The sequence below is a fragment of the Rutilus rutilus genome (genome assembly GCF_951802725.1).
Source record: "Rutilus rutilus genome assembly, chromosome: 18".
Taxonomy (NCBI): domain Eukaryota; kingdom Metazoa; phylum Chordata; class Actinopteri; order Cypriniformes; family Leuciscidae; genus Rutilus; species Rutilus rutilus.
This window is the reverse complement of record NC_140231.1, coordinates 22,814,813-22,830,364: the sequence shown is the minus strand read 5'-3', so window position 1 is coordinate 22,830,364 and position 15,552 is coordinate 22,814,813. Positions and strand designations below refer to the sequence as shown.

General features: G+C 37.3%; 1 protein-coding gene across 2 annotated transcripts; it reads left to right on the top strand.

Moving 5' to 3' along the window:
• Window positions 1–1,142: 1,142 nt before the first annotated feature.
• On the top strand, window positions 1,143–15,457 carry stom (stomatin). 2 transcript variants are annotated; one of them, XM_084386520.1, is made up of 8 exons: window positions 1,143–1,357; window positions 2,313–2,345; window positions 2,706–2,815; window positions 3,421–3,493; window positions 6,807–6,889; window positions 8,053–8,256; window positions 10,423–10,557; window positions 13,238–15,457. In XM_084386520.1, exons 1-8 carry the CDS (start codon window positions 1,297–1,299, stop codon window positions 13,424–13,426), a joined length of 888 nt encoding a protein of 295 aa, XP_084242646.1. In that variant the 5' UTR covers window positions 1,143–1,296; the 3' UTR covers window positions 13,427–15,457. The 2 variants fall into 2 exon arrangements, with proteins under 2 accessions (XP_084242646.1, XP_084242647.1); XM_084386521.1 differs by lacking the exon at window positions 2,313–2,345.
• The last annotated feature ends 95 nt before the right edge of the window (window positions 15,458–15,552 follow it).

The window sequence follows — 15,552 nt, the reverse complement described above, 5'->3', positions numbered from 1 at the left end:
GAGCCCATGTCACACTTCACATAGCTCTATCAGTATGACATTGGTTCATATTGCAACATTATGACTGAGTAAATGAGAGCTTTTTTTACGTGAACTATTCCTTTAACACACCTACTTAATCTCCTCTCTACCGTTGTATTATTGCCCTATTACACATACTGTATACATATCTGTACTAGCTATTTTTGCACTTAACTTTGCAGCTCATCTGTTATCGTCTACCGAATTGCTTCTTCTCGAATGAATGGGAATAACAAATGACGAATAAGAGTAGCCTAGTATGCACATCACTCTACAACACTCAACACTACTATTTACACTCAATAGAAATTTTTGTTTCAGGTTGAGTCAGTTTCTTTCCCACTGGGAGGCAAATATTGCTTACTTATAAAAGTTGCCATTTGCCAATGCTATCATCCTCCAGGGGGCGCAAAGGGGCTCAGAAAGTCATGACGTTCTTTTTTTCCGTTACCACCAGAGAAAATTATTTAATAGCCTAAACATCACTTCCAACGCGTTGAGCCTGGTTTTCAAAAGGAAATCCATCCCTACATTCAACTCAAATCTGCCTTACCCCAATAATCACAAATGACTGTGATTGGTCGATGGATTGATGTTTACAAATGATGGATACATATAAATCAGTTGATTATGTTATGTAGCCTATATAGAAACAATATATTTTACGTTTACTGCAAAAAATATGCATATATACACAAACAAACATGTAGGCTAAGTACTTCACATCATTTCCCAGGGCTTCAAGCCATGGAGTGGGAGCGAGGACGATAAAGATTTCTGTTGGCGCGAGTTCATTGTTTCGATTCTCTGATTGGTGGAGATTTAACTGCAGACTTATGGGTTATGTAGTTTTTGTTTTGTTTTTTACTAGGAATTCCAACACGATTAATATATTTACAAAAAATCATAGTTACAACAAAATCATACATCATAGATTAAAAACTTTTAAAGGTCTGTCTTAAAAGGTTTATAATTTATCGTTTAAAATCAATTTCCCCATGGAGAAAATGAATGGCATTTTTTACGACATCGGAACCGAACTGGCTTTATAATTCTACACTTCCGTTTTTAGGTCGCAGACAACAGTAATGCCCGCCCACCCCCACTCAGCCCAACCCCTTACATTCAGAGGGGGGCTGAAGCGCACGTAGAGTCCGACCATAGAGTCCGACATGTCCCGTGGAGAAAACCACTACTGAGAAGCGATCGCCTACTGGAAGGGTTTTGAAGATCTACTCCATATCAACCCTGAATAATTCAAAGATATCTCCTACAATGGAAGATGGCAGGGAAACAGCTGCAATGAGAGAGAAAGAAAGGAGGGATCGACAAATAGGTAGGCTACTATTGAATTATTATTATATTTAATATCACGTGTTTGCATCGTTGTGTGCGTTGGTTATACGCAGCATTCAGTTCACGTAAAACGAAAAGGCCATACTAGATGCTGTTGCCTTTACAGATATTTAAAAAATGCATTAGAAAATAGATAAACATTGGTAGTACGTCCATGCTTCCCCTTCTTTTTCTTCAAGGTCTGTTATTATTGGTAGTACACCATGGGTGTGCCTCTCTTTTTTCCCTGTGCCAAACTGGGCAACAACAGGTGCTCATCATACCCCATAGTCATAGTCCTGTAGCACTCCACCAAGAAATTCTGTATTCATCACAACAATGACCTGATGTTTTGTTGTTTATTTTTGTCAGGCCCTGAATGTATCTCTCAAAATAATGAAGGTATAATAATGAAAAATGTAGCATACTATGGTATGGTGTGATAGTTTTATGCAGTATAGTATGGTATGCTATAGCCTAGTGTGTTATTATAGTATAGTATAGTATGGTGTGGTTAGTAAAAGTAGTAATAAAACAATAATGCATCTGCATTTCTTCTTAATGTCTATAATTATTCAGATAATTTGTGTTGAACATCCTGTCAAAATGCATTGAGTTTAAGATTCAGTTCAAGAGTTTATTATACACTCTTAGAGATAATGTGGCTGGTGGTCAAAGATCTAGAGTGTAATGCAAAGATTGTGAGGTCAGTACAAAGAAGGGATGATTTAATCATTCTTCAATTACTGTGATCACTGTCCTGCTCAATAATCATATGCTTAGCACTCAATCTTACTTTGCTCTGACTGTCCCATCAGTAAATGTAATTTGCCCTGGATGTATTTGCATCTGCTAAAAGTCACGTCTTATCCCTTATAGGGCATAATGGGCTTGTAGACTAATAGCCTTAGCTTAGGCCACATATACAGTAGCCTTACAGTTACATTTCTCTATAGATCGATGGTGTCACACGATTGATGATACTCCAGGTAGGTGAAATTTGGAAGTAAAGCAATGGCAGTTTTGTTTGTTAATTTTGTTTTTAACTGTAGAGAAGCGTTCATTTGCAATGTGTTTGACAGTGTGGGTAGAATGGCTATAAAGATGTTCTTAATGTTGGTAATGTGCTGCAGAAGTCCCTTGATAGATACATTTGTAAACTACCACTCTAATGCATGCACTTCAGCTTGAAGCTAAAATATTGTTTTTGCATGTTTGAACCCATGTAACCCATCAGTTTTCTGAGCTATGTTAGGATAAGGCGCAATTGTGTGTGACCTTTTATCTCTTTTTATAGTATAGTAAAATAATGCAAGTTTATGCATAGGCATGCTTGTTTTGCCTTTCAGCCTTGGAGAACACAGACAGTGACATTGGCTTGTGTGGATGGATCCTGGTGCTTTTCTCCATTCTGCTCACGTTGCTGACCCTGCCTCTTTCCATATGGATGTGCATTAAGGTACTTAGCGGTGGTCCTCTAATTAGTGTGATGTCATACGGCTTGTTGTCAAGTGCGTTCAATCCCAAGCAGGGATGGCCCACCAGAAACCACAGCCTTTTCTGTATCTGTATTAAAATTGTTTTGTTAAATTGTATTGACTGATATATATCCGATATTTCAAATATCAAATGATATTTCCAAGAAATTCCAAGAAATCTACTATCAGCTAATATAATATCTATCAGTTGTGCATCCCTTAAAAAAAAATTCTAGTTATTCACTAGCACAACTCAACAAATGATTCATTAGCTAGAAATTTCCCTTCATCAGTGCAATCTCTATTGACTGATTTCACAATTTATATTTGGAAATCATGAACAGTTGGAAAAGTCAAAAGGTGTGGGATCCCTAATATTTTATTTCGTAAATATATTTGGTTTTGACAGCTGGCCCACCAAGTAGTCCAATTCCTTTTCATGCCTTATCTTTATAATCTTTATCTTTAAAAGAGAGATGACGAAAACATGATAAAGGTTGCCATGCAACATCTAAATTATGTTTTACCTTCCACTGTTTTAAACTGTTTTCTTTTTATGAGATAAAAATACTTCTTGTTCCTACAGATAGTAAAGGAATATGAAAGGGCAATTATCTTTCGCCTTGGACGCATTTTACGAGGAGGAGCAAAAGGACCAGGTAAAGGAAAAAATCAATATCATTTGATCATTCTGATTTAATCAGTGCTGCTGGTTTAAGTGTTTCATGTGATAATGATCGTGTCTTTAATCAGTGATCATCACACTACTTGTGTTATTGTTGTGTGTGGTTAAATGTTGTTTGCATTTGTGCTGTGGCCGTCCACCACAATCCCTGCTTGTCACAAGGCAAAAGCACGCTTGTGCTGTAGAAAAACAGAAGTGATCTGTTTTGCATTTCTGCTGACCCGAATAAACACCTCCTTTTTCAGTGTCAGGATAATTCAGTTGAGGACGATATACTGTACTGTATATAGACAAAAATGCACATTAAATCATTTTACCTTGTTAAATCATGAGCAAATGTAATAAAAAAATTATTATATTCAGGAAATAGGCATCTAACCCAATAAACACGTGTACATTTCTGAGAAATTTCTGTAAAAGATCATATTTCCTGGGTAGCATCACGTATTAAATCAAGCTTTTATTTCAGCGGCACATAATGATCTTATCTTGCATAGTGATCTTGCTTCAATAGTAAAGCTATATGAAAAGGTGCTAAAAATCTAAGGTTGTAATGTCAGGTTAGTCAGACCTCATAATCTGCTCTGTACTGCACTCTTGCCTTCTAAATCATAAAAATCACTTAACCAGATATCTGATAACCATCCGGTTTGTTTGTGGCCCTGCTGCCATGATGTCACATAAAAGAAATCAGGATCAGGATCTACACAGCACTGTGGTCACCACTGATTATAGGATTTTCATAGAGGTTGATCTTGGCGACTGGATATATCTCAATGTTTGGTAACTTAAGCTAAAGTACTTGCAAGACAGCACTGTATTGATAATCCTCAACCATTATTTTCTTCTTCATCCTCTACTTTTCCTTTTTCTTTTCTTTACCTTCTTCTTCTGCTTAAAAATTTCAGCAAATTCATTCAGCTCAGACCATTTGACAGATGGACTCAACCCAAACTTTCTTTTGGAGATAAATTCAGCCTTATGCTGCGCCCACATTTACCCTTGCTCTGCGAAATTTTGGTGTGCAAAATCTAGTCATTTCAGTAGGAATCCATGCGGTCAGGACTTTCATGAGAAGGTGAATAAGTTCCCCACGCAGATTTTAATCTTGTTCAAATTGGTCATGCAAATTCGCCACGTTTACCAACAGAAATCTGCTTTGAAAGTGAATTCTGTGTGAGCTGTGCTTCACACATTGCTACAGTGCACTATTCAAAAGCGACATTGGACCTTTTTTGCATGTGAAATCTTGCCGAAATTTCGCTAATGTGACCGTACCCAAGAAATTGCAGGTTCAAATTGGAAAATGTCCCATTAAAGGGATAGTTTACACAAAAATGAAAATTCTGTCATAATTTACTCACCCTCAAGTTGTTCCAAACCTGTATAAATTAGTTTGATCTGCTGAACTACAAAGGAGGGTATTTTGAAGAATGTTTGTAACCAAACAGTGGATGGGCCCCATTGACTTCCGTAGTATGGAACCAAAATACTATGGAAGTCAATGGTGCCCCACAAAAGAATTTAAATTCTTGAGTGACCTAGCCCCTATCCCTTTTACTTACATAGATGGAACGTTTCCATTCTTTGTGTAAACCAACAATGATGACATAATTGAAATACTTGCATACTGCGGTTGCAATTGGTCTTCTTTCATGTGCTTATTTGCATATTGAATTGTGAATGGTCTTAAATGTAAAAAAGGCGGTAGAATGTTAAATCCTGTGCACAGGCAACAGGAAAAAAAGTTCTGATGCAACATTTAATTTGCGCAAAACTATTCTTTAACTGCTTTAGCAAACACTGATATTTCCTTTAGGATATTTAAATCTCTTTGTTAAGTTAGCGTTAATGACACTATGGCTGTGATTGTTGTTGGTGTCTCTGGAATATATTTGTCCGTGCTGTGTTTTGGAATATGAATCCGCAGGGCTTTCCCTCCAGGAATGAACTTATGAGGGTAGTGTCTATTATTAGAGTTAGTCCACATACTTTACCCCTCTTATGCCCAAGGCTTTTCATTGTGAATTCAACCTTCTTTATCATGACCTTTTCAGTAGTTCTTTTTTGGGCAATAAATTCCTTCTTTATGGCTAAATGTCATTTATACTATAGTTTAGGCCTGAAAAGTAAGCTTGATTTCTTGGTTCTCTTTGAGGCTGCTGGCTGGGGTCTGTAAACAATCTGCAGTGGCTCCTCCTCCATGGCTGTATTTAGGGTGGAATGTGAGCAGAATTTTACACAGTAGGTTATACAAACCTCTGAGAAGACTAACAAATCCTGATGACTCTTTGAAAATCTAAATCTAAGAATCTATTTTAGATTATAAACTACAGGGATGACAAATGAAGTGCATTAAGTATTACTAAAGCACCAACACAAACACACATACCACACACGCAGACCTGCTTGCTTGTCTTCCTCGTCACATACTGCCAAACTGTTCTTATTGTTCTGGTTTTCTTCATAGCCTTTTGATTTTATACTCAGCATTTTTCTTTTAAGTTTTTAAAATAATTGTACATACTGCACGTTAACGCAAATATCTAATCAGCCAATCACATGGCAGCTACTCAAAGTTACAAGTAGCACACACACACGTAAGATTTTTTAAAGAAATTCATACATTACAGCATATTCGAATGATGAATGCATTCTCGCTGCATTCCACAGTCTCTGTTGTTATTGACTTCCAAATAGTTTCTAGTTGTTCCCAAAGACTTGCTTTTGATGAAACTTTTGTGCTATCTATCTTTGAACGCACTAAATCCCAAATTTGTTCAATAGGATTCAAGTCTGGACTTTGACTTGGCCAACTGTGACTAAAAAGCTTACACATACTGCTTGATTAATAACCATTACAGAAACATAAAAAAATATTTTGGTAATCACCAATACTGTTAGTTTAGGGAAGCTGTAGCACAAACCTTACACTGGGTGGTGGTCTAAAAAATGTGTTAAGCATTATATATATATATATATATATCTATATACGTAGTATCGTAGTATGTTCTATGTTCTAGTAGTTAAATCTAATCCTATAAACTGTTGTTACTGTTCTTTCTTTACTGTAAATAATTCAAGCAGATGCTAGTGCGATCATTCATTAAACACGTGAAGGCTGTCAGCTGAGTCCAGTTGGCGGGGAGAGTGGTATTTGGTAGATTGCCAGTTGTGCACTTATTGAAGATCAGGTCTGTGTTACTAGGAGTTACTGATTATTATTTGTGTCTGCTGCTGTTATGTTCCTCAAATATTTTGCTGTTTTTGTGTGTTGTCTCACACAGGTCTTTTCTTCATATTGCCGTGCACAGACAGCTTTATCAATGTGGATATGCGCACCATCACTTTTGATATCCCCCCTCAGGAGGTGAGATCACATGCACAAACACAAACACTAATCTTTAACTTCAGCCTTTGTTTTAACCCATGCAAAGCATCAATTGGAAGTAGAAGTGTGTAATTTTTGTTAAGATGTTAATGCTTTTGCTACACAGTTTAATGTGCAGGTACTATGAGCAAGCCATTCGTAGTTTGACATCCCAAAAAGTGCAGATAGGTGGTTGGAGTTTACAGGGAGCTGGTTCTGCAATTTGTGGTGCAGAAATTATATATTTAAATGACAAATATTTAAATCTTTTAAAGACATTCGTCATATACACTACCAGTCAAAAGTTATAAATAATAATTATGATTTTTTTTAAAATGTTTTTAAAAGAAGTCTCTTGTGCTCACCAAGGCTGCATTTATGTTATTTAAAACTGTGATGTTGTGAAATATTTTTACAATTTAAAAGAAATTATTTATATTTTAATATATTTTAAAATGTAATTTATTCCTGTGACGGCAAAGCTGAAATTTTGCTTCATAATATATTTTTTTTATACTGTTGTACATTTTTTTTCAGGATTTGCTGATGAATAGAAAGTTCGAAACTGCATTTATGAAAATGAAAGTATTCATTTCTTTTCTTTCTTTCTTTCTTTCTTTCTTTCTTTCTTTCTTTCTTTCTTTCTTTCTTTCTTTCTTTCTTTCTTTCTTTCTTTCTTTCTTTCTTTCTTTCTTTCTTTTTTATTTATTTTATTTTTTTATCTTACTTACCCCAAACTTTTGGTAGTATATCACAGTTTCCAGAAAAATATTAAACAGCACAAATGTTTTCAACATTGATAATACTAAGAAATGTTTCTTGAGCAACAGATCAGCATATTAGAATAATTTTTGAAGGATCATGTGATACTGAAGTTTGGAGTAATGATGCTAAAAATTCAGCTTTGCATCACAGGAATAAATTACATTTTAAAATATATTCAACTTTTAAATTGTAATATTATTTCACAATATTATTTTGAAATGCAGCCTTAAGAGACATCTTTCAAAAACATCTTACATTATCCCAAACTTTTAACTAGTAGTATAGCTTTGCATAGTTTTATTGATATTTGTATTTAATATAGATTTTAGTGTAGTTGTTTTTCTTGTGTTCTGCTGAATATCACTCTGTTGAATATCACCCTGTGTGCTTCCTCATAGGTTCTGACAAAGGACTCTGTGACAGTGAGTGTAGATGGTGTTGTCTACTACCGTGTTCAAAACGCAACACTGGCAGTGGCCAACATCACCAATGCTGATGCAGCCACTCGTCTGTTGGCACAGACCACCCTGAGGAATGTGCTGGGTACAAAGAACCTGGCAGAGATCCTGTCTGACCGTGAAGAAATCGCCCATAGTATGCAGGTATCACACTAAACACATACAAACATTTTTTAGTTATATTTTTTTATAGGAATAGATCACCCAAAATGAAAATGGAAGCTTAAAGGGTTAGTTCACACAAAAATGAAAATTCTGTCATCAATTACTCACCCTCATATTGTTCCAAACCCGTAAGACTTTAGTTCATCTTTGGAACACAAATGAAGATATTTTTAATTAAATCTGAGCGATTTCTGTCCCTCCATCCACAGCTACACAACTACCACTTTGACACTTCAAAAAGTTCATAAAAAGATCGTAAAACTAATCCATATAAATTTAGAGGTTTAGTCAAATTTTTTTTAATTGACACGATTGCTTTATGATGAACAAATTGAATTTATGCTTTTTATTCACATATAAACATTGATCAGTGAACATTAACAGAAGCTCAACCTTCTTGACGCTCGAGAACAAACCTCTTACGGAGGCTCAAACGTGCTGCGTAACACGAGAATGAACCTCATTGGTTCTTGCTGAAGCTCAAACGTGCTGCGTAACACAAGAATGAACCTCATTGGTTCTTGCTGAAGCTCAAACGTGCTGCCTAACACGAGAATGAACCTCATTGGTTCTCGCTGAAGCTCAAACGTGCTGCGTAACACAAGAATGAACCTCATTGGTTCTTGCTGAAGCTCAAACGTGCTGCCTAACACGAGAATGAACCTCATTGGTTCTCGCTGAAGCTCAAACGTGCTGCGTAACACAACAATGAACCTCATTGGTTCTTGATGAAGCTCAAACGTGCTGCCTAACACGAGAATGAACCTCATTGGTTCTTGCTGAAGCTCAAACGTGCTGCGTAACACACGAGAATGAACCTCATTGGTTCTTGCTGAAGCTCAAACGTGCTGCGTAACACAAGAATGAACCTCATTGGTTCTTGATGAAGCTCAAACGTGCTGCCTAACACGAGAATGAACCTCATTGGTTCTTGCTGAAGCTCAAACGTGCTGCGTAACACACGAGAATGAACCTCATTGGTTCTTGCTGAAGCTCAAACGTGCTGCGTAACACAACAATGAACCTCATTGGTTCTTGATGAAGCTCAAACGTGCTGCCTAACACGAGAATGAACCTCATTGGTTCTTGCTGAAGCTCAAACGTGCTGCGTAACACACGAGAATGAACCTCATTGGTTCTCGCTGAAGCTCAAACGTGCTGCGTAACACAAGAATGAACCTCATTGGTTCTTGCTGAAGCTCAAACGTGCTGCCTAACACGAGAATGAACCTCATTGGTTCTCGCTGAAGCTCAAACGTGCTGCGTAACACAACAATGAACCTCATTGGTTCTTGATGAAGCTCAAACGTGCTGCCTAACACGAGAATGAACCTCATTGGTTCTTGCTGAAGCTCAAACGTGCTGCGTAACACACGAGAATGAACCTCATTGGTTCTTGCTGAAGCTCAAACGTGCTGCGTAACATGAGAATGAACCTCATTGGTTCTAGCACAAACGTGCTGCGTAACACGAGAATGAACCTCATTGGTTCTTGCACACCAAGCGAACATGCTTGAGCTTCCATTTACCATAACTGATGTGTGAGTTGATGAATGTTAATATGTGAATAAAAGCCTAAATTAAATCTGTTCAGCGTATAGTGATCGTGTCTCTTCAGAAAATTTGGACTTTTTACGTTTTACGATCTCTTTATGAACTTTTTGAAGCGTCAAAGTGGTCGTTGCACTGCCATCTATGGAGGGACAGAAAGCTCTCAGATTTCATCAAAAAAAGTTCTTCGTTTATGTTCCGAAGATGAACTAAAGTCTTACGGGTTTGGAATGACATGAGTGTGAGTAAATGATGACAGAAGTTTCATTTTTGAGTGAACTAACCCTTTAAACTCGCATTGAATTGGTTTCAGCTAGACCTGACTCAACTAGACATTGCATGTCTTCAGGCAGTGCAGTCGTTGTAGCTCAGCTGAGATGCTGACATATCTAGCTCGACTTCACTGCTAGCGCCTTCCTCAGTTTGCACGTGGCCCGATGTTTGCTCATTTCATCTGACATCCTTTTAAAAAAATATGGTGAATATTCTTAATTGCAGGCACAGCTTGGCACAGCGCTCAAAATCCTGAGAAGCATGAAGCTTTAAGGAATCTCTGAGAAGAAGTGTTTAGACTTGACTTTGTTTTTTCCTCAGTCCACGCTAGATGATGCCACAGATGACTGGGGTATTAAAGTGGAACGTGTGGAGATTAAGGATGTGAAACTGCCCCAGCAGCTCCAGAGGGCCATGGCTGCCGAAGCTGAAGCATCCAGAGAGGCCAGAGCTAAGGTAACATGCTTTTGATATGCAGGTCAGAAAGAGGATGGAAATGTTTATATTAAACCAAATCAGGACTGTTTTTAATGCCTTGCTTCACATTATAAGTAGACTTCAGGAGGAAAATTGGTATTATCAAATGCAGTGCCATTCATCCATCCATTACAAATATGTGGTTGAACTGTCTAAAGAAATACTTTTTGAAAATACTGTTTGGGTGTTTCTCAAAACCAAGAATGCAAAGAACGGACTTGTGTTCTTGGGGAGAACGCTCTTGCTAGTTGTTCTTGGAAGAATGAACTCACAAGGTGACGAGCACACAGAACGCTTCTGACAGTTTGAGACGATGTGTTCTTGCTGGTATTGCGCAATAATACCCCCGCACAGACGCCGTCTGCAGTACCCAAACATAACGAGAATTATTGACGATAACAGCCAGGCTTTATCGCCCAAGCCTACCCTCAGCTCAAAGGATTACTCTACAACTGTACACTTTAATGTAATGTATATTCATAACAATAAAGCAACGCTTATGGAGATTCTCACTTCCGAAAACATTTGAGCACATTTTCGAGTCGCCATAAATTTTCGTAAAAATGCCAATATTTGAAATCTACAGAGTTGATTTCTCGCATCAAATGTTCTCAGAAGTGAATTTAGTGATGAAATAGCGTACGAAATTGTAGAAAAACGACTTAATGTATTGACCTGCCTCTCCTTCCTCGAATGCCGAAATGAATGCTGGGATATTTCTGCCGTCAAGTTCACACAAGTTACCAACCGATGCATCCTCGGTAAAATGGCCGTGTCAAGAACACTTCCGGGATTTTTAACCGTTCTTGCCAAAATGCAAACTTGTGTATTGGGACAGTACTTGGGCAGCGACTGATGACGTTTCACAAGTCCACAAGAACGCATATTGAGAAACGGCCTTTGTAGTCTTAGAAAGACTTGTAAAAATTTAATATATAGCAGATCACTAAAAGTCTGATGTACCATTTTCCTCATTGCACTGTTACGATTACCTAATTGGTCGAGGCTCTAGGGGAAGAACGCAACAGCAAAATGGATGGTGGTGAATGAGTCTGCAACAGCATGAAACCACCCCATCTCAAGCCCTACAATAGACATTCACATCAATAACCCAAATAACCACATTTCACAAAGGAAAGAAACTCTTCCTCATTTGTGTTGAACTTATTGAAGTAAGGATACACAGAGCCACCAACTACTTGCTTTAACACAACATCAAGTCTGGGGTTGCACACAGTCAAGCCGCCACCAACACAGCTCTGATGATGGTTGCAGTTTAAATACTCTCCATCCAATCACAACAGGCCATTGATTATTAAAGTCAGGTGGCAATTACTGGGCACAACAACAATCCCTTACGGCTCTGGACATAACACTACACACAAAAGATACTCTAGGATAACGGATGGATTTTGCTGGCAAACACATATTAATCGTCCTTTCATGTACATGCATGTACATACTATAGACCAAATTATTTTTGTACTGTGTGGGAGCTGAATGTAAATGTTCTAGACTACCGCAATAGTCTCATAGAAATCCGGAAATGACAACTCCTTTCCTGTTTCCACGAATGTATCTGTTGATTTATGTGAGAGTCTGTATTTTGGCATTTCCAGCTGTATGCTCGGTTAACCTCTTCTCTTCTGTGTGCAATAGAAGTTGCTCCGCTTAAAAATGTACACATGCTCTCAGAAGAACATGGGAAAGGAAGTTAATGAGTTTATTTTTGGTGCACAATTACTCTTCAGTGCTTAGTTCAGATACAAATGTGTTTCCCTACCTACACCAACCACACAGCTAGAAGTGGCAAACCACTGTCCTGGTTAGTAAACAGTTCCTCTCTGCATGGAGATATATAGCAGACACTTTTAACTTTAGCTGAAAAATAACTTTATTCAAGAACTGCTATAAAGCCAAAACAATCTCTGTTACTTTAAACTATCCTTGTATCTCTGTAAAGCCGCTTTGGAACAATCTACATAGTTAAAAGCGCTATATAAATGAAGATGACTTGACTTGACTTGACTTTTATAAGAAGTAATGTATAGCAGTGGTTCTCAACTCACCCTATTTTGGCACAAATTCATCTGTCACTTAGTAGAAATATATTTAGACAGAAATATTAGCCAGATGCCAGTGTGGACTGGTTGCGTGGCATGACGTTATCCTCAAAAATTATGCAAGACAAAGATCAACACGACCCAGTATATATTAAATACAGGTTTGCTTGCATTGCAACATAAGCATTGTTTGTACTGATCACAAATTATTTTGTGAAACCATTAAGAGACATTTAGAATCATTTACTAAATTTGTGCATATAAAAACTATCATTTTAATAATCGTAAATACAATTTTTACATAGTGTTCGACCTATACATTTTGTGATCAAATTAATAATGTATTGATATTAAGATTCCTATTTTTTTGCTAAATAATTTGGGTGCTGTATCAGGTCATCACTTGATGTCCAATGAACAATCTGGGTCATAAAGCAAAACCAGTTGAGCTGATTAAAAGAGCAATGCCATAAAGAGCAAAGAGTGGGTGTCAATTTGAAACTGGTTTAAGGGGTGGAATTTTGGTGCGGTATATGTGGTTTGCAAAAATCAAGATGCACATGTTTTTTCTCTCACACCTCTTTTTCTGTCTGTAGGTGATAGCCGCAGAGGGAGAGATGAATGCGTCACGGGCACTGAAGGAGGCATCTCTGGTGATCGCAGAGTCTCCCTCAGCTTTGCAGCTGCGCTACCTTCAGACCCTCAACACCATCGCAGCCGAGAAGAACTCCACCATCATTTTCCCTCTGCCCATTGACATGATGCAGTCCTTCCTGAAGCACTGAGCCACATAAAGCCAGCCACACACACATGCACACAAACACATGCATCCATGCAGAAATTAACAGACTGGCGTTACATAATATCCACTCATGTGAGTAAAATGGACAGCGGGATCGAGAAGCCTGAGACCACATTGAAATCTGCTATTAAAAGGTGCAGTAAGCGATTTCTGAGAAACGCAAACAAACACACCCCGGGCTTCATTGCCCCAACCCCAAAATGCACGAACACACAATGCAAAAGTGGATGTTTCTTTAGCATAGCTGATTCAAAGCAAAATAATCCTTCTTGAAAAATAAAGCGAAGATGATGAACGAATGAAAAGGAAGAGCAAAAACTGAACATAATTATATTGCACAAGAGTATATACAAGCAAGAGTTCATTGTTAGTCGACAGCAGCACACCAGCTCCAGACAAACAATGACACTCAAAACTGTTACAACAACAGCATATCTTGGTTCCGTGAAACATACCAAATGTTACTCATGTTTGGAGCAGAAACAACGCAACCTCTGCGTCCATTTTCAGGCACTGGAAAGCTTTTCTAAAATAATTTGGGTCTTAAAGCTCTTGCTTAATCATGATCCTTTTTTTCCCAGTGATATCCCTCTGACCTTGTCTCTTTTGTAATATCTCTCAGCCATCTCTCTTTCTACAGTCTTTCTTCAAATGGCTCTTCTTTCTCTCCTCTCCCATCATGAGTGGACACGCCCCCTACTGCTGATTGGCTATAAGTTGTGGCGCTCAGTCCGATCCACTTTCAGTAGCGTTTCTCAGAAGTCACTTAGTGCACCCTTAAAATCCTGAACATTTTAGCAACCTAAGAAAAAGTATCACATGAAAAGAAGAAGAAATATTTCAGTTTTGAGGTCACTAATCAAATGGTAATCATGTGACTATGATCTGTAGATGTTCTTAGTAAAAACCTCTATCTGAAGGAAATCTTGATACAGCTAAAGAAAATAAAACTCATTAAATATTCATTAAATAATCAACTGATTTCAAATAATTTATGGCCCTGAACAAAAACAAAATGCTTTTTTTGTGTTTTTTTGTACCAAAAATTTGGACTTTCAATATCCTTTGCAAATTGAAATTAAAATTGCTTACAATTTCTCTGGTTGTTACAAGGTTAGAACAGTGGTACAGGCCAGAGCTGGCTGATCTTTTAGACATTGATTATTGCAGTGTGTGTTTTTTTTTATGTTTTTTGGGGGGTTTATAGTTTATGGAACTCCCGGTCACATGACTGCATGTGCTTGTGTTTCAAGCATGTGTAACTAACCTGCTTGGTCGCCAAATGGAAAACAAACCGTCTAAAGCGATATTTGAATAGTATCAGATGACAGCATTGCTTATTGTGCCTAAACCAGTTTTTCCTCGCTTTCTCAAACCTTTAATTATCGCTGACTTTTAATGTATAAAAGCCTTAAGCCATATCCATTTCAACTACTGAATCAATATTTACAGGTTTACATGATGTTGGTTGATTTTTAAAACCACAATGCATTAGAGATCTAGCATTTATACATCAATTTCACATAAATATTTTATCACTTGATTTTAAAAATCTTCTATCTTAATATTTTATCTGCCAGACATTTTCATGCATGAAATATATTTTTTATAATGTCGGTCTGCAGCTGAAAACAAATTAAGGCTATAGAGGTCAATGCTTGTGTTTGTAATTAGTATTTGCTGCTTCAAATATCAGAGGATGGAATTACAGACTCATAAAAGATGTGAATCACTTGCACTGCTGCTTAGGACTATATTTCTCAAATATTTGTTTCATCCTGTATCAGTCACATGTCTATATACAGTATATGTAATTCTTTATTCTGTCTTTTAACTGATATATGTTGAATATCACATGTTGTTATTGCCAGCTCACTTTTATGTGCATTTTAATATTGAATGTTTTTTGTTTGCACTGTATTTTTGTGCATATCATATATTTTTCATGTGCGATTGTCCCGTTCTCATCTTTCTCATGACTTAAAAGTAAATAAACTCTTTACTTTTAAACAAAGTGTTGTTATTTTCCCAGAAACCTATTCATATTTTTTGTTGCTTAAATCAATCTTTGAAGAACACTCTGGAAACCTTTTTGGGGTTGTGGTTCTT

Coding starts and splice junctions, on each gene's coding strand:
- stom (XM_084386520.1), top strand. CDS start 1,297: ATGGAAGATGGCAGGGAAACAGCTGCAATGAGAGAGAAAGAAAGGAGG. Junction 6,890..8,052: donor TTGATATCCCCCCTCAGGAG/GTGAGATCACAT, acceptor GCTTCCTCATAG/GTTCTGACAAAGGACTCTGT. Junction 8,257..10,422: donor AAATCGCCCATAGTATGCAG/GTATCACACTAA, acceptor TTTTTTCCTCAG/TCCACGCTAGATGATGCCAC.